This window comes from Sturnira hondurensis, unplaced genomic scaffold, assembly GCF_014824575.4.
Source record: "Sturnira hondurensis isolate 20B ecotype Veracruz unplaced genomic scaffold, ASM1482457v3 Scaffold0006496, whole genome shotgun sequence".
In the NCBI taxonomy this organism is placed as follows: Eukaryota; Metazoa; Chordata; class Mammalia; order Chiroptera; family Phyllostomidae; genus Sturnira; species Sturnira hondurensis.
The window spans coordinates 25,277,549-25,300,616 of NW_028079127.1; the positions used below are offsets into that span (position 1 = coordinate 25,277,549).

A 23,068-nucleotide genomic window follows, 5' to 3' on the forward strand; every position below is an offset into this window, starting at 1 on the left:
TTCCTCCTCCACTCACTTTGCTACAGTTCCTGCGAGGTTCAGCTCTGACGCCACCTTCCCAAAGCTGTTCTTGATCATTTAACCTTTGGAGATGGTTATTTTCTCCTTTTAATACACTGTTCCCCCCTGTTTACCTCATATCCCTTTTACAGTATTCTAGAATAAAACTGGAATCACCCCTGAACCTCCAGCATTCTGCTCTCAGTAGATGCCCAAACACGTGTTATCTGAACAAAGTTGAGGCCACTGCTCACATAGAATTTTTTTTATTTTCCTCGGTCAGAGCCACCAGGTAGCCACAGCTACCGGAGTGTCAGGCAGGACTGCAAGCCAGCCTCCATGCCCTTGCCAAGAACTTGCAGCACTGCATTAGGGCCCAGGTGCCCAGGTGCTCACTTGACCCTCCCACCTGCATCTGAGGACACCAGTGTTCCCTCTTGGATAAAGGAGGAAAGCCTGCCTCAGCCACTTTGGATCTGCCCCACAAATGGGAATGCGGCCTGTTTTAGGGCTGAGCAAAACAGCATGTTTCTAGGCCACACCATTTATTTAATGGCTATTATTGGCCCTCCAACAAGCTTCCATATCCTCTTTGTAATGTTAGGGTATACTACCTGTCCTTTCCAGGGCTACTGGGAGGTTTCAAGTTCAAGTATAGAAAGCATTTCACTAGGAGCTTGACTCCTCCACTGTCAGACTTACTACTCGTCTTCCTCAGCCCATGCCCTGAGGATGATGAGGCCTGGCAGTGCCTTGTCCCTGCTCTTGCCCTACTGGGTTCCCCTTTTCTCCAGCTGGAGAAAGGACCCCTACAGCCCTCCTCAGCCACCAAAATGAGGATCAGTCCACCTCCACCCCGGCACTCCAGGAGTCCCCTTGGGAGCGCAGCTCCCCTTGCAGGGTCCTCCTCACCCCAGGCTGGAGGCCCTCGGTTGGAGATTGGGGAATCAGAAACAGTGAGACTCCTCCAGAGGAGGCCTAAGGCATCAGAAACCTTGACATTTTGATGGTGAGGACAGGATGTGAGAAAGCAAGTTAAATCCTAGAAAAGCGTTGGTTGGCCCTGGCTGGTGTAGCTCAGTGGATTGAGCACAGGCCTGCGAACCAGAGGATCGAGGTTCGATTCCCAGTCAGGGCACATGCCTGGGTGGGTTGCAGGCCAGTTCTCTGCAGGCCAACTCCCAGCAGGGGATGCATGAAAGGCAACCATACATTGATGTCTCTCTCCCTCTCTCCTTCCCCTCTAAAGATAAATAAATAAATAAAATAAAATAAAAAATCCTAGAAAAGCGTTTCTGTCTCGCTTTTCTGACATCCTTGGTAACTGTACCATCGCTGTTATTTCTTAGAGCTAACCCCTCAATTCTATGCCAAATGTCTCTAGGAATTAGTGCATCTAACTCTGCTTCCATCACCTGTTCCCTTTCTGTAGATGAGGAAACTGAGGCACAGCAAGGATGGGGGTCAGGGTTCACCCTAGCCCTGCCCTTTCCCCATGCGGACACTCCTCTGGAGGCTGACGATTGCCGAAGGCCGGCTTTTCTCCTGCCCGCAGACTCTCTGGATCCAGGCCAGATTCTCCAAGATTCATCCCTGGAGGTGGTGAGCCTGCCACTCGTTCATCCTTGTCTTACGGGTTTCAAGCCCTGACCCTGCTCCAAATTAACCATTTCCCCTGTGCCTGGGGAGCAGGAAGGCTCTGGGCAAGGAGAGCCTAAATGGTGGGAAGCCACCTAACACTTCACCCACCAACAGAAGGAAACTCACTCTGAGGATGGCAGAATGTTAGAGGTTCTTAGTTATGAGCAACAAAGAACTACTTGGAAAGTGAAGCCACAGTAGTAGGTGGCTAGAGAACTCAGCTGGGAAACCAGGCAGAATTCGGGGCAGGCAAATAAGATGCAGGACCAGCCAGCTAGCATTTCATGTTAAGCACTGTGCTGCTGCTGGGGCCACAGCTGCCATCACCTCTGCTCCCTGCAGCCACCTCTGAAGTTGGACAAAGAAGCCACCACTTGCTTCTGCTCCCTTACTCCTACCTGACTCGGTGTCCATCTGACCAGTCAAACTGAGGTCACACAGCCCTGCCCTAGCTGTAGGGGAGGCTTTTCAGCTTTTCTGATGAGAAGTGATCTCAGCGACCCTCCAGGACTTAAATGGCAGTCTCCAAACACAGGATTAGACCCTGGGTAGCCCTCACAACAAAGAATGTCCACTACAGTAGTCAGCCAGTTAAATTACATTACAAATGAAGATAAATCCTAGAAGGGAATATGGCTTTCTTCCCAGAGACAGGGCCAAAGCAAACCAGTTTCATCTCCTGGGATGAAATTAATCAACTGAATTCCAGTTGAATAGAGCACTATTGGGGGACCTTGGGGATTTGGCTGGCTGGGGGAGCACGAGGGCCAGGTAGCTATGCCATCCTGCACTCTGCTTTTTTTTAACAAATATTTTATTTATTTATCTTTAGAGGGGAAGGGAGGGAGGAAGAGAAACATCAATGTATGGTTGCTTCTCGTGCACCCCCTGCTGGGAACTGGCCCCTGCGGGGAAACTTGCCTGCAACCCAGGCATGTGCCCTGACTGGGAATCGAACCGTGATCATCTGGTTCACAGGCTCGCGCGCAATCCACTGAGCTACACCAGCCAGGGCTGCACTGTGCTTTTTCAAACACATTTAAACAAGTGTTCCCTCTGGAAAGCCCACGTCCCCTCTGAGCCAACCTAGTTTGTGGATGACTAAACATACTAACCTAACCCATCTCCTAACTTGGGTATAACCACTTTGCAAGATGACAGCTATATGCAGTTTGGCAAGGGGCTCTACATGTACTGATTCTTGTTTGAGTATTTCCAAACCTAGCTGTACAGGACAATCATCCATATTCCTCTGTCCTGCCAAAGGCCTAAATCATAATCTCCTGGACACAGGGCAAGAAAATCTCTAAAAATCTGTTTTGTCTGTAGCACAACTGGCATTTGGGAACTTACTAACTAGGACACAAGCCTGTCCTCTATAGGCAGAGAAGGTTCCATCACCTTTGCATTCTACCAAAGCACACTAGAACTCAAGCATGCAGTTTTTCAGGCTTAGAAATAGCTTGAATATTTCTCTATGTATATGCATCATGACTTGGAAAGCTTTACAATCATTCCCAGCACCTTTCTAACTCCTCTAGACTGTAACCAGGCTCCTAAGAGGCACTTGGCTACAGCATGGGTGTCCTGTGCACAGTTCCTAACACCTAGCAGGCCTTTGATCCATGGTGACTTGGGGTTATCCAAGTGCACGTTGCTGATCCCTCCACCTAGCACCCAGTGCAAATCAGTCCCCTTGAAACTGCATTCATCTACTTCACAGCTGCCTTAGGAAGGTGCTGCAGGATCAGAGCACCTTCAATTCCAGGGTATCCAGACCGTCAGAAGTCCTTAGTCTGTATGCCAAAGGCCCAAGTTGGCTCAGGATTTTTGATGAGTTCTCATATCTGATACTGTTGGGCAGCAAACTTTTCATGCAGGTTGCATGTTAATAAAAACAGCTAATGGGTAGGGTACTTTGTGCTGGGCACTGTCCTAAGCACTTAGCTCATTCAATTCATGCAGTCCTGCAAAGCAGGTTTTCCTACTTTGTTTTTTAGTCATTTAACAGGTCCAGAAAAATAGTAGGCACAGCTGGAATTTGAATCCAGGTACTCTGCTCCATGTAATTGAATAAATGAGATCCTTTCTTGGGTATCAGATTCAGCTTTACTCATCACTGTCTGCAGCCCAGAGGGTCCAAAGGTTTCTTTGGCAAGTAGTGATCTGCTTGGCTCCCTGCCCGTGCTGCCAAACCTTCCTGGCTGAGGCCACTTAATCTCACCTGCAAATAAACAGCTCCACACATGCCACCAGCCACTGTGCTCTTAGCACAGGAACCCAAGGAAGGCCTTCTCCTCATACAAATAAGCCCTGCAGACAGCATCCAGGCTGCCCTGACCCTCTATCTGATTCTAGTACTGGTTCCCTCAGGATTTAAATCCTGTCATGGTTGGTCAAGTCTGGTTGCCTGGATGCCCCTAGCTGTCATTATAGCAGAAACAAACTGTTCCACCACCTTTTCTTAGAAATGCTGAGACAATCAGGTATCTAGAACCCAGATACAGGTGGACCAAGCACAGTTAACAAAGTGTATTAATAAGTGAATCACAAAAACTGATGTGATTAACGACACGGGAAAATAATGTTATGAAACAAGCTAGTCACAAATAGTGGGTAGATGATTTCACATCTGATAAAAAATGTAAAAGTATATAAAACACTGGAAGGTTATATATGAAAATATTTAGTTTTTACTTCTGTTATGTGATTAAATATTTTTTGTTTTTGTGTATTTTCTGAAACATGATTATTTCTGAAACAAAAAAGAAAAACAAGTCATGGATAAAGAAAGAGTCACTAAATGTGAGGAGTCTAGCAATCAAAGCCTGAAACTCAAGACAGGTCCAGCTTCAAAGAAAGTAGAGAGAACCCAATTGCAGAATATCATTCTTTTCTTTCCCTTCTGGAATGTTATTTATCGGACTGTTTTATCTGCATCTGATGTTTTCAGTACACTTATATTTAACAAAAATCGATAAATATGAACTGGCACAATAGCAAAATGATGTTAGCAACTTTGGTTTTAAATTGCTACAAAATGTAATAACCATTTTGTAGATGAGACACACTAGAACTAAAACATAAAATGTAAATTCAAGAGCTCCTACAACAAACTACATCTGACTACATCCCTGCTCTTTCTGACTTCATTTTCAATTTCACTGTACATATGTTTCACAGACTGGAAAGAGGCAATTAATTTTTTTCCAAAAACAAACAATAAAAAAAACAACCCCCCCAAAAAAAACCCCCAAACAGCTTTGCAGTGTTGAAAGGGCTCACGAAAACCCAAATCACCTACAACAAATCTGAATGAGAATTCTATTCTTTTTAAAGGCCTTTGCTAAACTGCCACACGGAGAATGGGTGCCTACTGCACCTGCACTGGTGTAAATGAGGCTCAGAAGTCTGAGATCTCCCCTTATTCCAAACAGAACTGCTAGGGGCATTTTATTCAAATCGTTAACAATTCATACTTCTTGCTCTTAATACAGTAAAATTAGGAAAGACTCATTATTTTAAAATCTGGTGTATATATAAAAGTCAATGCCACCTTTAATTGAAGGTACTTCTTAGGTATTTCCAAAAGCTCTTTGCCCTTTTATACAGTAGCATTTTCAGGAGGGGTCAACAACTACCATTAAGGTACAAGAAACGACAAAAACCAAAAAAATAAACTGAGACAATTTCCTGCACTGTTACCACCATCATCACCTCCTGTCCAGTGTACTAGGTCATCTGCCTTCTACGGCGGGTTCCTGTAGCAATAATCCATGCTGCAGAAATCTTCAGATACCAGAAAGTTACCAAAAGAATGAAAAATGACCACAAATAAAAGAAAAAAAAACTGTAATCACAACGAAGACCAAAAAGATCCTCTGCTTTGTCATTGGGAAATCAAGAAAAACTGAACTGTTTTATAACCCCAAATAAGAGACTTGCTGGAAATATCAACGCTCAGTGCTCATAACCCAAGTCAACTTATACTCATTAGATCACTCCAAATCCTAAAGTAAAAATTTTTTTGTTAGAGCAAGAGAGAAAACGTCATTTCAGGACAAGCTCTTGAAGATGAAAGGTGGGCGTGCCTTCAGTGAGAGAACTGCCTGCTGTCAGAAGATTTCTTGCTGATGTGTTTGAAGATTTTGGACTTCTCGACTTTCTTGGCTTTCTGGTAGCCGAATCCACCACCACCTCCTCTTTTTTTAAGCTTGCCTTCATTGCTGTTCACATCTAAAGGTGCATGTTAAGGAAATAAGCAACACAAAGATCTAACACCTACATGGAGAACCAAGCAGCATGAACACTATTGTCTCTTTACCACAACCCCTCCCTGAACCATGGAAACATACAAATATTAGCCTATGCAACACACTTCCAGAAAATCAGTAGTGTTTATGTTGACTGCCAACTAAAATTAGCAACAATGGTTTTAAGTCCAGTATAACAGTCATTAATTATTTTCTCCACACAAGAAACTGAAGACAATTACTTATTAGAAGTCAAGGCAATTACAATTACTTGTAAGAGGCAAATCATCAAGCTTATAGGAACACAAAAATACTCCATGCATCAAAATAAATGACTTTTGAGACCCCTGTTCGGGGCTAATTAAGGAATGCTTAAAAGCGTTCTTTTTTTCATATAATTCAATACGTAGGCATTTACTCAGTGCCTACAATGAGGGTGGTAACCCAAATTTGTTTTTCTCCTTTGGCAGGTAACACGATAGCATTATCGAACAGGCTTTACTTTAGCTGCTTCAGTTTCTTCTGTTGAAAATGTCATAATAAAGCACACATTATAAAGTCCAACAGAAGCAACTGGAGATACTCCTTTTGCCTTTTATCTGGAGTAGCACTAAGTTTTCTTTTCCTGATCCTGCAACTTCCCTGTACAAATGGCTGTGAGAGGATAAAAACCCTATGAAAGATCTGTCTCCTCAATTCAGCTTCAGGGCATCGTGCTTCTCCACAGCCGTCACACAGGGAAGCCTGGCAACAGCCTGAGGACCTCACACAGGGAAGCTGTTACTGTTGGTGGTTAGCTAGATACTAATAAAGGAAGGCGAGCAAAAGGAATTAGACATTGGGCTTAATAAACTGGGAAGCATAAGGTGGTTTGCTTTATCAGAAAACCACAGCTTCACACTCCAGGGAATTACAGCATTTCTCTGCCAAGGGACTGACACCCCTCCATTCCCGACTCTAATATCAGATTGTTGGGTGGGGTGATGAGTTGGCCCATACAGGCCTCTCCGTCTGACTAGGTGCTAGAACCATCAAAAAGCCCACAAAAGCTTGGGAAATTGACTAGTTCTTTTGAAAAAGCATCTGGTCCACCCCAAACCCAAGCTAACATAATCCCAGGGGAACAAAGAGGCTCTCTCTCACTTGGGAACCCACACTACTTCAGTTCATACACTCTCACCCAGGAGCACATGACCTTGTGGGTCTAACAGCTACTGGGCTTGAGACAGACTATGTGGCCTCTTAAGGATTGAGCTTTAATAGGAAGCAGACATTATGGACACTAGCTCTTGTTTTGGCCTTGCTGAAGACACAGTGGAACTTTTTCCACGGCAGGATGGATGGAGAGGAGACATGGGGGCAGCCTTCCACAGAAACAAACCATCTTGCCACATCACAATCTCCCTACATGGGTTCTTAGAATCTCACACAATGAAGCTCCGCATCAGTCTAAGGACCTCACACAGTGGAGCTTTGCAATTCCTCCCTCTGCGCTTTTCTCCAGCTTGCACAGTGTTCTGGCTCTGTCTGCTAGTCAAATTCCTTTGTGTTTTTTAAGGCCTAAATCATAACGTGTCTTGTTTGTGTAATCCACACTCCCATAACTAATCCCTGCCTCCTTACCAGCAGTGACCAGGCTGGACACCACTCCTCCCAGCCGGAGCACACATCTACCCAGTGCTAAGCCCAAATGCCTGTCAAGCTTTGGTCCCTTAATTCCTGCATGAATTCCTAACAACAAAAAGGATACTCAGATCAACAAAAGGAGGCACCTTGAAACCAAATGACAGAGCAACCTGAGGCAAATTTAAGTTATTAACATTAAAGATCTGTTTCAGAGAATGGGAATCATATGCCCGAATGTATGATTTATATGCTTCTTGGGCTGACTTATGAAGAAAGTAGTTCTTTTCGATCAATTTTTCAAGCTGAAATGGAAACATTGGTTTTAATAAGACAACATATTTCATATATATTAGAAAAACCACCCTATAAAAACACTGGTCTCAACACAGTTGTCCCAAGCTTTGTGATATTTGCAAAGCCATGCCGTAGTAAGATTAATTGTGAAGTTCCAGTATGGCATGGTCTGAAGCAACGCAGAGATAGAATTGTGGTATCAGCATAGCAGGAAAACCTGAATGACCACAGAGTCCAAATTTGTCATTAATAAAAAAAGGAGGCTTGCCCTGGCTGGTGTGGCTCAGTTGGAACATCGTCCCGTACACCAAAAGGCTGCGAGTTTGATCCCTTGTCAGGGTGCTTGAAGGAGGCAACCAATTGATATTTCTCTCTCACACTGATGTTTCTATTTCCCTTCCCCCCCTCTAAAATTGATAAACATATCCTTTGGGGAGAATGAATAAATAAATAAATAAATGGAGGACAGTGATTGCCAATGGAACACTACAGAGGCAATGCTGGAATGAAGCTGAGACAGACAAACACAACCAAACAAACCTGAGACTGAATATCAGAAATTTTGGACCAGGAAAACTCAAATTCACTTAATGGCACCTAGAAAACAAAAGCGTGAAAGTCAGTAAACTAGAATGGATCAACATTCAGATGTTTCCACGATGAGATATGTGAAAAGTTGACAAGCCCTACAAACAGCTGGGAAGTGATGGCGCCAGGCAGCAATGGTGTTGGGGCGGTTTACCAGGCACTGAAGAGGTGACTGGACAACCTGGCCTTGGGGTTCCCCTGGCACAGACACCTGCTCCCCCTTGCCTCCCAATGCCAATGGAAAAGTCTCATCTCACTTCTGCAAAGTGCGCATAACTTATACTGAAGAATCTTCCTAAAGGGAAGGTGAAGAATTTTACAGTAAGAGTCAAGGAAGCCCTTTTCTCTAAACAAGGGTTTCCCTGGTGATGAAGCAGCACAAAACTTCTAGTCAGGAGACCCACTAGCTCAAAATCCATGTCAGGAGAGCTGCCCTGACAACGCCACCCTCCAATAGGAGTCTGTGACACCAGAGGTCACGATAACCATAGGCTCCTACAGGAAGGATTTCGGATCAGCCATCACTTGCTGGATAACTGGAAGGGTGCCAGACCTGTACTAGGTGCTGGGGTGGGAATAGCTACGCAGGCTATGGGATCTACTCTCAGAGAGCTTGTAGTCTTACGGGGACACAGGTAAGAGGCAACATCTCAAGGAACACGCCTGCTGCAGAAACATGCAGGCAGGAGTCAGTGATGCTTCTCAGAAGACAACAGCTTCCTGAAACCAGAGGCAATCTAGAGAACCAGGGAAAGGGCACTGCACAGGAAAAGTGAACGTGTGTAGGGCAATTTCTGAGAACAGAAACTGCACTTAGCAAGACTGTGCCAGGGAAGCCAACAGGAGGCAGGTGACAGGGAAAAGAAGGTTTGATAAGTATTTACAACATCTAGCAACAAAGAGGCCACTTAAAATTCTAATGAATTCAGATTTGGTGGGATAGAGTCAGATTAGGGACAGTGGACAACAGGGTGAGGAGAAAACAAATGGAAAAATCAGGAACCATTTTTCAAAATGGCAGACTGAAGAAAGGTAACAGGTAGTAGCCATATGGGAGGTGGAGGTGTCAGAATGAGTTTAGTGTTGAAGTTACTTTTCTTAGTGAAAGATTTGAGATGGTAAAGAGCTAACTGTAAGGGAGAGACTGACTGAAAAGCAGAGTTGATGAATGAGGGAGAAGAAAGAAGAAGAAATGAATAAAGATTCCCCACTGCTTCCAGTGAGGTAAGAGGCAAAGACACTAGGAGTAAAAGACGCAGAGAAGACAGTAGGAAGGGGAGCAGGAGGCAGAAATGGTCAGGTGTGAGGGAGGGAGATTTAAAGGAGTGGAGGTGGTTTCAAATGGGCTGTATGGAACGGGGGAGGGGAGGTAAGGGAGGACACAAGACGCACTGCTGACCAACCAGGGCACAAGAAATGAGGCACGTGGATAGTTTTCTCTGTTCACATTTCTTGGTCCAGACCCACGTGAAATCTCATTTACCTCTGCAACAACGGTTCTAATAACACTGCAGCAAATCATGACTCGTCAGACACTTCTAGAAACAGTGCTTCAGGCTGTCTTCACTGGACAACAATACTTACACCAAGAAGAATTCGTTCCCAACTAAAGATTATCCAAGCAAAAGTCTTTACCTTGGACTGTTTCAAGTAACGAAGGAAACCCAATTCTTCAGGGCGCAAAATGAGTAAGGCATGCCCCCTGCCATTTAGGCCTCTGGCTGTTCTTCCCACACGATGAATGTATTCCTTTAGTGGAAAAAGAAAGCTGGGTTCACACAGTGACTGCCACAGGTTGCATGTCCAGGACTTGTGTGGCACTGGACCTAAGTGCGTCTGCACCTCTTTATGAGATGCTGCCCCTTCCTCAGGGCTGTTCCCAAAGTTGAGTCCATCATTCCTTCTTTACATTCCATACCCGAAGAGGTAACTGGGTGATGACTGAGGCCAAAGGAAAGCTGGGTACGTTAGTCATGTTAACTCTACAATCTAATAAAATGATCAGTAAGTGTGCTTCATCCTCAAATTGGTTTTCTGAAAAATGTTTAAATGTTGGCCGACAATTTATATAATCTATTGTTTGTTGAAAATACTTAATAAACTTATTTTACTACATACACTACAGAGTCTTATCTATCTCTATAAACAAATTTTATTTCTTTCTGACACCTACTATTCTTAACAACTCATTCCAAGCACGTAATACCCCTAATTTAAGTTTCACTGAGGCCTCTCAAATCATTTTACATACACCCTTTTGGTCCTGCAAAAGCCCTACATACTTTCAGCACCAGGGAAATATTGCAAAGTTACTGTACAATAAACATGACTAAGGAATAAACCTTTGAATGTCAAATGTAGTATTCCTTAGGGAACTGGGAGAGGAAGTGTGCTCCTTAATGTAGCCCATTTGGAGAAACTCCAAGGATGCCAGTTACCTTGGGATCATCTGGGGGGTCATACTGAACAATCCAGTCAACTTCAGGAATATCCAGCCCTCTGGCTGCCACGTCTGTGCACAACAATATTCCCGTATCTGCATTGCAAAACTGGAAGAATGTGGTCGTACGCTTATTTTGCTTCTGCCTTCCCTAGAATCAAACCAAAACATCTATTACAGCTGGAAACTGGAGGCTGTTTTGGGGAGGTCTAGATGTAGAACCCCAGTACCGTGGAGCTGTGAACCTACTTTATTTCAAGTTCACTCCCTGGTCTGTAATTTTCCTAAGTAGGTGGTGTCTCTTATTCCTTTGTGGTTCTCACCCCTCAACACCCAGCAAAGCTCCCTGCCTCCCCCACAGGATCAATCACCTCATGTTGACTGACCTATGTCTAGAGGAGAGTAATACCTGGAACCCCACAATCTATATAACTTGGTAAGCACAACCTGTTTTTAATAAACTTCATAATCACTTACATGAATGGCCAATACAGGCAAATCTATGTAGTTTAGCAACTCGTAGTGGTATTTCACGGACATACAAGATGAAAAGAAGACCATTAGTTTCTTCTTCCGATTCTTCTTAAGGAATGTAAAGAGCAGGAGGAATCTCTTTTCAGAAGGGCAAACAACATATCCCTAGATGTAGTTGAAACGAACAGATAAAAAATAACCAAATAGACATTCTCAGCTGCATTAGGCAATAATTTGATGAATGCACTGATAAACACTGTATACAGAGTGTCCATGCTCCACCTGTAGTAAAATCATGCCATCATTCTAACAAAGGACTCTTAAAATAAGGCTATTTTAAGCTCTTTTGATTCCTTTAACAGGTTGTAATCACTGGACACTAAATTTGTTCCATATTTCTGAGATTACTGGTTATCAACAGTTCTTACAACCATAACATATTAACACCACTAACTAGAACTTTCAAGATATATTGGGGGAGTGATGAGGGAAAATTCAGAAAACTATAATTGAACAACAATAAAATAATTTTTAAAAAGACATATCAATGATTCATATTTTGAAAGGTCTTTAACAGCAAGATCTCAAGTAACCAGAGCTTACACGCATAGTCCTAAACAAGATAATAAAGCTGGATGGACATACTTTTAAGAACTAAAAACCAATGAGAATTTTTAAGCTAAACTGTTACAGAAAATATTTTATTCATCAAAGATTCTACCTGAAAATTCTGTTTTTAATCAACCTAGTTTGGATCTTTGTCACCTCATTTCTGATTTTCCACAGCTACGTGTCTGAAACCAGCTTCTCCATCTTCTAACCTACCTCTCATCTTAGAGCAAGAGATTATTAAAACAACAAACTTTTTTTTACTACATCAATATGTAGTAGTGGCTAATAATGCTTCTTACATGGCAAGTGGCATTAAGAGACAGTAAAGATAGCTGATTAAATTATTCAGAGTTCAAGATACCTTAACCAGGAAAGCCAGAGACCCAATACCCAAGTTCGCCATATTGGAATTAAAAGTTCAATAACCCACCTGCTTTCTGGGGCATACACTAAATAATTACAAGGAAACACCAAAGAAAAAAAATCCTTAAAATTTAAGATATTGACAGTAAGTACCTGCTCAAGGCCATCCACTGTTGCATTAGCTTTATCATCATCAACACCAACATACAATGGCTCCTTTTTCAGAGAAATCCGCGCCAGGTCTTCAACTTTTCGAGTTTGTGTGGCAGAAAATAGCATGGTCTGTCTGCGTGCTGAAACAAATATACATAAAAATAACTCGAATCTTTCAGGGACTCCTAAGAACTGCTCCGTAACTACAAATGCTCCTAAGTAGAACTCTCAAAAATGGGAGACATGACATCACTACAGATATTAAATGAATGTCATGAGCAACTTTATGTTCATTCATTTGACAACTTAGATGGGATGGACAATTTCTCTGAAAGGCAAACAGTTAAATCTTACTCAAGAAACAGAAAATCTGAACAGCCTTGCATCTACTAAAGAAATTGTACTTAAAAATTTCATGTAAAGAAAACTCCATCCCTACTGGTTTTTAGTACTGAATTCAAACATTTAAGGAAGAAATACTGCCAGTTCCTCACTAACTCTCCAGGACACTAAAGAGAATTTAGCTCCCAACTCATTCTTTGAAGCCCACCATTACCCTGATACCAAAATCCAACAATTACTCATGAGCACAGATGCAAAAGTTCTAAACAAAACTTTAGCAAAGTGAATCCAGCAATACATAAAAAGGATAACGCACGACCAAGTAGGGTTTATTCCAAGAATGCAGGATTGGTTGCTTTAACATTTGACAATGTTAACAAACTAAAGAAGAAAAAATCAGATTATTTCAAGACACAGAAAAAGCTTTTGACAGAATTTAACATTTATTTCTGATTTGAAAAATCTCAACTTGCGGCCAGGATGGAGGCATAGGTAGATACATTTTGCCTCCATGCGCAACTAAAGGGACAACAAATTTAAAACCAAAAAATAACCAGAGCTGTCAGAACCGAACTGTATGGAAGTCTGACAACCGAGGAGTTAATATTCATTCAGACTGGCAGAAGAGACAGAGACAGGTAGAGGGAGGAGAGGACAGGTGGGGCAGGAAGGACAGGGGGCAAGGCAGTGGCCAGAGGATCTGGTGGGGTGAGTGCAGGGTCGAGGGGAATAAAAGGGAGAAAAATGGGACAACTGTAATAGCATAATCAATAAAAGATATTTAAAAAAAAAGAAAAACCTCAGCAAACCAGAAACAGAAGGGATTACCCTCAATCTGATAAGGGGCATCTACAAAAAACAATCCACAACTAACATTGTACTTTATGGAGAAAGACTGAATGCTTTCTTTCTCTTCTAATATCAGGAACAAGACTCCCCCCTAAGGATTAGGAATAAGACAAAGATGTCTTCAGCACTGTACTGCAGTTTTTCGCCAGTGTACTTAGGTAAGAAAAATATTAAGTGAATTTAATTCACTTTTTAAATGATTGCCTATGCAGAAAATCTATCGGCCAGCCTTGTTTGAAGGGTCATACTGAACAATCCAGTTGAACACAGAAATAATTCCACCGCAAGACATAGGATGGATAGACTAAAATCAACTGTACATGAACATACCATAAACAAACAATTTGAAATTCAAATTTTAATGGAATACTTAGGGATAAAGATAATGAAAGATGTAAAAAACCCTGGACTCTGAAAACTCTAAAAACACTGCTGAGAAAAGAGGCTAATAAATGGAAAGGTATCTTATTCATGGGTTGAACTGACTCAATACTGTCTTCCATCAGTGATCTATATTCAATATACTCCCAATCTGATTTTTTTAGGGAGTAGAAATTGACAAAATAATTCTAAAATTTATATAGAAATGCAAAGGACAAGAATAGCCAGAGCCGTTTTGAAAAAGAACAAAGGAGTTAATGCTACCTAATTTCAAGCCTTAATAGGTAGAACTGGAACTCTGTACACTGCTGATAGGGACTTGACATGGTAGAAGTTAAATACACACTAGCAGGTCTACTTCTCAGTAGGTACCCAAGAGAAAAGAAAATAGGCATCCATAAAAAAAGCTGTAGATGAATGTGTGCAACTCATAAATCTCTAGAAAACTTATCTATGGTGACTGAAAGCAGATTAACAGTTGCCTGGGAGAGAGCTATGTGTGTGAATAGCTGTTGGAAGTAGGCAAAGGTTGCTCCTACAGAGGCTGAGAGGGACAAAGGTGCATGAAGACACATTTGAGGGTTACTACACAGATGTAATGATGGTTTCACAGGTGTAACATCAAAGTTTATCAAACTATGTATTTAAAATATGTACAGATTATGTCAGTAAAGCATTAAAAACAAATTGTATAATGAGTGCAATAATGGCCTTATTACAGATATAAGCAGTTTATAATGTTACAAGTACTATAATCAAGGTATGTATAACTCAAATATTACACAGAAGGCAACAAGTCTGGCTACCTGGGAGATGTCAGATGAAGAAAAAGATGGAGGGTTGGGGTGGACAGGAATGAGATATAATGCTGTTTAACTTGCATTAAGCCTGTAAAACGGCAAAACCACTATATTAAGTTACTAGTTATTTTGATACTTTTATTGCAAACTACCTTTAAAGTTAACTGGCACAGCTACATCACTTGCTCTATTAAAATTCTTGTACTAATATTTTTCATATAGGAACAACCCTCACCTGCTTCTAGCAACTACTTTGCAAACCACATGCAGATGCTACTACTTACTTGGCAGGAGTTTAATAATTTGCTTTAATTCTTCTTCAAACCCAACATCCAAGATGCGATCAGCCTCATCAATAACCAGACACTGTAGGTTTTTATACATAAACCCTGGAGTATTCTAACAAGACAAAGGTTAAAGAAACACTGTTAGCTGCCAAGGCTGTGCCACACAAGATGAGACAGGCACTACACACTAGTGTTTTCTTACCTGCATATGGTCCAGGAGACGGCCTGGTGTAGCCACAATGATGTTGATCCCATTAGCGAGTTTCTGTGCTTCAGCGGATCTGTTACTGCCACCCATGATTAATCCATATGTGTGAACATGGTGTGTCATTAGCTCTTTAAGAACACCAAAAGTCTGCATGGCCAGTTCCCTAGTAGGTGAGAGAATAAGAACTCCTGTTCCTAAAAAGCAAAAAATGGTAAAAGTCAAACTGTAATTATCACCATGAGTTCGTAACAGCTACAGTAAACTTCCAGTGAGACAATGGCAGAAACAATCAGATCAAAGGCTTACCATTCCTGGGCATGAACTTTAACTTAACAATGAGTTCCACTGCGGGGATGAGAAAGGCCAGCGTTTTGCCGCTGCCTGTTTTTGCAGCTGCGAGAAGATCCCTGAATATGAAAAAGGGAAAGGAGGAGAGAGACATAGTCTACTCATTCATCAAGTACTTACTGAACAGTTAGTTACCAGCCACAATCACATAGGTTTCAGGCTCCAAGGCAGAACAGGAGTAAGAAAGACAAAGTCGCTACCTTTTCTATCACTGAAATCAACCTAACTCAGAAATAAGAATTGTAATACGAAACAAAAGTGAACACTTTTCTTCAAACATCAGTAAATAATTTAAAGCCTTTAATGCAGGTTGGATATGTAAAGCAACACACAGTGCAAAATCAACAGAACACACTGGCACTTTCTTTCCAAACTACTAGCACTAAAAACAGAGACACTAATGGTCAAACATCAATCAATGTTAATCGTACCTGCCTTCCAGAAGTGGTCTGATACTTTTATGTTGAATTTCAGTCATGTTCGTAAAGCCCATTTCTTTTATTGCCTTTAGTGTGTTCTCATTGACAAGATTAGATAGGGAAGCAAATGAAGTATCCTCAAAAGCTCCTAGACAGAAGACAGTTTATTATTAGCACATTTATCATTTTTATACTTCATATAGCTGGTGTTGCCTAACTTAGTTTTGCTGATTAAAAGCATTACTGGGTTGAGGTCAAGCTTATAATAGCTTTCTCCACTAAGAATAAATCCCAATCATTTCTATGTAATATAAAATGTTTAAGAAATCTGAAATAAGAAGTAAAAACAATCAGTATAATAAAAACCAAGTGTTAAGTCAATCAAAAGAGTGGTTAAACCCATTCCCAAAAGACAACTGAGTCAGACAGAGCCAACCTGCTAGGCTGAACTTGCATATCAGGTGTATGGTTCTTCAGCAGGCGAAGCAGCAACCTGGGAGACAAACTGCCCTGGTTGAGAACTACTGCCATAACCTTTGCAATTCTAACTATGCAGGTCTGGGGTGAGGCCTCAATATTTTAACAAAAACCCAAACCGAACAACTCAGGTAACTCCCAGACATTCTTAGTTAGGAGCAACTAATTCTAGTTTAAACTCTAGAGTTTACAGATCCAGAAACAAAGGCCACAGCAGGTTAATCTGGCACAAGTTCTTCGACACTGTTAATTCCTTCCTCTCCCTTCTTTCTCAGTAATAAGCCAGTATTAAACCTCTGGTCTCCAGACTTCTGGCCAATAATTTTCCTACTACAACAGGGAATAAGCTTTAGAAAATGATAAACCAAAGGAACAAAAGATCCCAGAAGCTGTTTGTGTGCACTATTAAAATATTGTTAGGAGTAAAGGAAAAAATGGAGAAACAAACACTAAGACACAATATGGAAAATAAAACGCATCATTTAAAATATAAAAAATTTCTTCTTGGTCCTTTCTTTTTCCAGGTAAAACTCACAATTAAAACTTCAAATCTTACAATCCAAAGAGGCATAGCATTTTAAAGATCTATCTGGAACACTTTGTACAAGTTACCTGTCAGTCCCAGGGGCAGGCCGGGCACTTCACTGTCTTCGCCATCGTCTGGCTTCTCCACACTGGTTTCTGTTTCTTCTGGAGCCTGGGCACCTTCTTCCAATTCCCCTTTGTCTTCAGTTTTTGCTTTTTTTGTATCTTTGTTTTAAAAAACAAAACACTTTTTTTTCTTGACATAAAAGTACCAAATGAGATCACAAAATAAAAGACGTGTGATTTAAAGAGGCGTATATTTATTTATTTTTTAAAAAAAGATTTTACTTATTTTTAGAGAGTGGAGAAGGGAAGGAGAAAGAGAGAGAAAGAGAAACCTCAGTGTGTGGCTGCCTCTTGCACATCCCATATTGGGGACCTGGCCCACAACCCAGACATGTGCTCCAACTGAAAATCAAACCCATGACCCTTTGGTCACAGTCCAGCCCTCAGCCCACTGAGCCACACCGCCCAGGGCTAAAGGGGCTTATTTTCAAAAGTTAAACACATTTTCAGTTTTAATTTGCTAAGAACTTTTTTCATAATTAAAGATTTGGTTATATTAAAAAACTCAGTAGGACATCCATACTTTCCAACAAAACCTTATGTAACCATTTTTTAAAAAGAGTCTAAGCAATTTAAGTATTCTAATTGCACCAAGTTCTCTAATACTTCACTGAGGGGAAAAAAGCATATCATTAATGTTTTTTAAAAAAAACTCGTAACAAGCACTAATTTTCCTCCCATGCCATTAAATGTTAAGTTTTCTATAAAAGTTAATTTTGTTTTAAAGATGAACAGAGATACCAAAGGCTCCTCATGTCACTAAAGATAAGACTTCAAAGCAGGGGCAATAATTCACGCAGCAGGGTGACAGAAACTGGCCTGTCCCTTGAATTTAAGTGCTGAGGGAAGAAAAGGTAAGGCCTGCTGGCTTTTTACTTCTATATTCATAACTTGCATCACCCTCTTCAAAGTTCCTCTGGGTCAGATGGGTCAACCACCACCCTGGGCTTTCATCAGTTTATGGTAGCTAGTGACACTGGTTAGAACAGACATAACCCAGACCAGAACTCAGGACGCGTAGCCCAGAACTGGCCTCTTCCTCAGACTTTAATACCAGTTACTTTCTGGGAAATGGTCAACTTTGCAGGACCCACATGTTCAAAAGCCATGGATACCATCAGCTGGTCTTCACGACTTATCACTTGTATTTTCCTTAAAATAGTTCTTAAAACTTCCAGCCCTGAAATTCAGTGCTTGAGAATAGAAATAAATCACTTTCTTCACCATACTTAGAAAAAGAACCCTAAAGGCACTAATAACTTTAGAACACAATGACAATCACTTTTAAATAAAAACTGTAAGGTTTTACCTTCATGCTTTTCTCTATCTTGCTTCACTTTTTATTTATGCAATTTATAACCTGTAAGTACATTTAGTCTGTAGGCAGCATGAAGACAGCCGCGTACGTTTGGAAAAGTTCAGAGCTCCTTTCTAATGAAAGCTTTATTTCAGATAGACGTAAACAGAAAATTCTAACCCAGGTGTTGGCAAAAATTTTGCTAAAAGGGTCAGATAATAAACATTTTAGGTTTTGTAGGCCATCTGGTCTCTGTCACCATAAAGACTAAATAAACAAATAGGTACTGCAGTGTTCCAGTAAAGCTTTTTTTAACAAAAATAGGTGAAAGGCTGAATAGTTTGCTGACATCTATTCTATCTTCCCTTGAAAGTTCTGCTTGCTCATATCTTGATTAAAATGTCTTTCCTTTCACCTAAGTTTGTTCAATTCCAATCATCTTCCAAAAGAAAACTTCACTTCCCACTATCCTGGCCATTATACTCACTTGGAAATTAATATTCTATTTATCCAGGCATTTCCTAACTGCTATTTTGTACACTTGCATGCCCAAATTATTTCTGACCCTCCTTTCAAAAGGAAGAAATTTATGGTTAAAAAAAAAAGGAACAGGACAAAAATATAGATAATTGAAAAGAATCATTAATGTAAAGGCCGGAGAAGGTAGATTCTACTACCAGCCCGGATTTCTTTAGTATCAATATTCCACATTTCTTTTTGTGAAGAGGCACACCTAAAATACTATGCCACAGTATGTTCTGTTTATCATACAAAGTCCAGTTAACAGAAGAGCGAATTTCTAAATGTCTAAGGAGATTCTAAGTGTCAGGTTTTATTTAAGGTTCTTAAGGAATGTAAAGGCATGGCACACTGTTCAATAATTTGAGAAAAGTTCAACTGAGCACCACCCCCCCACCCCCCGCCCCATGTTTCCTTTAGCTATGAGCCTAGTTTCTGATATACCAGTGAGTACAGGGGCATCTTGCATGTCATGTGGGCACGATAATAACAGAGAAAGGAAGAATGATAACCGAAAAATAGTTTAAACAGCTTAAATTCAGAAATGAAATACTTACCAGGCCCATGATCATCTACCATTTTTCTCTTTTTCTTCTTCTTCTTTTTCTTCTTTGATTCTGAATTGGGAGACTGTACTGCTGCTTCCCCATTGGTTAATATGGTAGATTTCTTGGGGGATATTTTAACTTTTACATTTTCCACTTTTTCTTTAGATATATCTCCATTTTGGGCTTCTGACAAGCCCTTATTCATAGATTGCTTTACAGATTTTTTAACTTTTCCACTTCTTTCTGTTTCTTCAGGTGTATCTCCATTTTGGGCTGCTGATAAACCTACCCTCATAGATTGTTTTAAGGATTTTTTAACTTTTCCTACTGTTTCTTCAGACACATCTCCATTTTCAGTTTCTGATAGGCTCACATTCCTGACCCCTGTTTAAAAACAGAAACAGAACACACTGGAATCAAGAAGTGTACTTAGAAACACTGTAACCACCAATGAGAAATTCCATGGCTTCCAGAACTGAAATGATTTAGTTTTTACTTCTCTTTCATAAACACTAAATTCTCACTTAATGTCATTAAGGGTCCTTAGAAAGGTTCTTGTAACTGCAACTAATTTTACATTGGCTAATTGATGTAAATCAGAGTTACAACCAATAACACTGAACAAAATGTTATTCGAGGACTTGTTGCTTATCATTAAAACCGCTTGCAATTTTATGATGCTGCACTTCAGGGCAAGTAAATTTCCTTTATGGAAAAATGCTGTAAAAGGGAAAGTTGCATCTTACTTCAGAAAACCACCATCTCTGTCCTTAAGGAGTAAAAAGTCTGGGACAGGAAAACTTTATGAGGTTAAATATTTAAACAGCAAGAGCTAGACAATGGTAGTTATAAAAGATACATTTTAGTATTAGGGATTTGATAAAGGTGCGACTAACAGATATATTAGAAACAACCTACATCTTATTCACACAACTAATGCTTCTCATATAAATACGACTTCAAAACATTCACCCTCAACTTTCCTAGATGTTAGTGAATTGAAAATTGCTGAATAAACTTCACATTTGTCCCAATACTTATATAAACTACCGGAGAATGTCTACAAAAATTCTCATGTTTACAGAAAAAGATAACACCATATTTTATTTTAACCACTCCTTTAAATACCAAAAAGTAGTCAGTAATTGGAAATACAAAGGAATTTCAAAAACACTATTTCCAGAATCCACATTCCCTCTCCCAGGACTTCTTCCTATAAATTAATCTCTTTTGAAAACCAACTGGGGCGAAATCATTAGTCCTCAAAAATTGCCTTCGTGGGTTTACATCTTATTATACACGACTGAAAATTCTTACTCTGAACAACTTCAATACCTGTGGCTTACCGTCAGGAAGTTAGGTAAGCAAGGTGATTCAGGTATAACCCTTTTTGTATGTACTTGTTAAAGATATAAATATGTAGAAGCCCTTAAGTAAGTTATAAACTCAAGTTGGAAGTGATGGGAAAATACGGTTGGAGAGAGACTTTGCATTAGACGTGCACGTGTAGCACTTTTATAAGTGTAAATTCGTAAGTGCAAGAGGAGTAGGCAGTGAGAGGACATGGGACAGGGTAAGGCAACGGTGTCAGGATATTTAGGTGAAAAGGGTGACAATGAGCTTCTTTTGAAAAAATATACACATCAAATACACAATGAGCTTCTTTTGAAAAAATATACACATCAAATATTATAGATAACGTAAATGCAAGTTGCATGGAGATAAAGTTCCACATGTCTAATCGGAAATGGGTGAGAGGCGGGGACGAGGTGGAACCTGAAGGTGGTGAGGGAGTTAGAATAGGAAGTAGAGGTGGAAGCGGCTGGTTAGATGGTCACGACAGTTGTGAAGCCACGGCCGAGTCGGCACCGGCTGGAGACACCACTCGAGGGTGCCCCAGGCTGCCTTTTCACTAAAACACACGTGCTCGCAGGAACGCTGCCCACGCCACACCGCAACCGCGGTGACACTCGAAGAGCCCCACGGCTATGCGTGGGCTCCCACAGCAACCGAGGCGCTGCAAAGCTTAGTGCATCTCACCCTGTAGCTTTAGGTTTCGCTGCCGCAATTTGAGGTTCCGTTTCTCGATCTTCTTGCGCAGGAGTTTCATCGGCAGATGAGACATCTCGATGGAACACGTTCAGGACAGCGCCACAGACAGGCTTCTGGTCTCCAGAGTGACGCTACTTCCTCTCCCCCAGCACACTAGCAGCTCACAGATAAGACGTCACAGGAAACGCTCATGGACTGTGGGCTGAAAAATGTGTCCCGGGTGGAAGTACTTCCGGTCGCGTGCTCCGTGTTACCCTTGGCGACCGGGTTCTGTGCAGCGCCCCCTGGGTGCTGGGAGGCCTGCGCCTTCGTCGGGTACGTATTGTGCCAGAGCTGGAAGTGTATCTGAACTCTTACGAGTCCTGGTAGAATATGAGTAATCCCAGAGGAGTCCCTTAGGGAGTCTCCAGTTTAATGTTCTTGATCTCTTTGGACCTTGGACAATTGGGAAAGTTGAATTAAATGCGAGTTTTATATATTTGTTTGTATGTCTCCAAACTTGTTTGCCCACTTTTCTTAGAAATGTATTTTCCATGTCGTTTGGTACACACGGTCACATAAATATAACATTTCTCAAAACAATACCCTGATGCTTCACTCATATGTTTTTTTCCATTCCATTATACATTATTCTATTCTGAGCCTTTAAAAGTTCACATCACGATGCCTTTATATCACTGCAATATTAGTGGGTTGGCTGCAGTTTGAAAAACAGGATTCTAAATCCCCAAAGCTCACCCATGAACCCTCTAGGAGTCTAGAACAGAAATTATAGTTTGGCTATCTAGCAGGCCACCGATTTTCTTTATTTTTTGAGGGGGGAGAGGAGTGTATAGAATAATTAAAAAATAGTTATAACTGTAAACAACTTGGGACAGTTCTTATAAAGTTGATATTTTTCTTTACAAATGTGCCCCAATTCCCCTTGGCAGTAACCAATTTGGACTGAACAATAATGAGAAGGGTCGATGAAACCTGCCTTAATTTGTTTACTTGAAGAGGCAGGGCAAGAGCTGATGGGGCGTAGACATGATCAAGGGGAGGAAGGGAGAGGGAGAACTTGTGGGCAGTTTAAACGGAAGATGAATGAATTGATTGAGAAATCACGTTGAATTGGTCTGGAAAATCAAGACAAATGAATCATGCTGTGCCTAGATTGCTGATGAATAGGCAGGCTAAAAGATGAGTCACAAATTTAAACTCCCTTGCACACACACATAGCTGCAGACACATATCACAGTTTAAATGAAAATATATATGTATATACACACACACACATTGTATTGTTTATATTTTAATTCTTTTTATAGTATGATATTTTGTCCTTAAAAAAAGCTTCTTTCTGGGAGAAATTTTTCTTCCAAGGCCTAGCCAATTCTTAGAGATAGGGAAAAACTCAGCTAGGAACATGCCTTTGATAGGCAAATTAACCAATTGTTAGAGGAG

At 41.0% G+C, this 23,068-nt stretch overlaps 1 protein-coding gene across 1 annotated transcript; it reads right to left on the minus strand.

Annotated features, from left to right (window-relative positions):
* Positions 1 to 5,495: 5,495 nt before the first annotated feature.
* On the minus strand, positions 5,496 to 21,767 carry DDX18 (DEAD-box helicase 18). Its single transcript, XM_037049906.1, has 14 exons — positions 21,611 to 21,767; positions 19,580 to 19,954; positions 17,168 to 17,305; positions 16,091 to 16,226; positions 15,618 to 15,718; positions 15,306 to 15,505; positions 15,101 to 15,215; positions 12,445 to 12,584; positions 11,320 to 11,481; positions 10,841 to 10,993; positions 10,038 to 10,151; positions 8,355 to 8,411; positions 7,645 to 7,822; positions 5,496 to 5,877 (listed from the first exon to the last, which is right to left on the minus strand). The coding sequence occupies exons 1-14, from the start codon at positions 21,693 to 21,695 to the stop codon at positions 5,735 to 5,737; spliced, it is 2,097 nt and encodes a 698-aa protein (XP_036905801.1). The 5' UTR covers positions 21,696 to 21,767; the 3' UTR covers positions 5,496 to 5,734.
* Positions 21,768 to 23,068: the final 1,301 nt, after the last annotated feature.

What these genes read in the sequence shown, in the direction of transcription:
- DDX18 (XM_037049906.1), bottom strand. Translation starts at nt 21,695, where the DNA reads ATGTCTCATCTGCCGATGAAACTCCTGCGCAAGAAGATCGAGAAACGG. An exon ending in GGTAGATGATCATGGGCCTG is followed by an intron (nt 17,306 to 19,579) that starts GTAAGTATTTCA and finishes TTTAAAACAAAG; the next exon opens with ATACAAAAAAAGCAAAAACT. An exon ending in AGACCACTTCTGGAAGGCAG is followed by an intron (nt 15,719 to 16,090) that starts GTACGATTAACA and finishes TTTCATATTCAG; the next exon opens with GGATCTTCTCGCAGCTGCAA.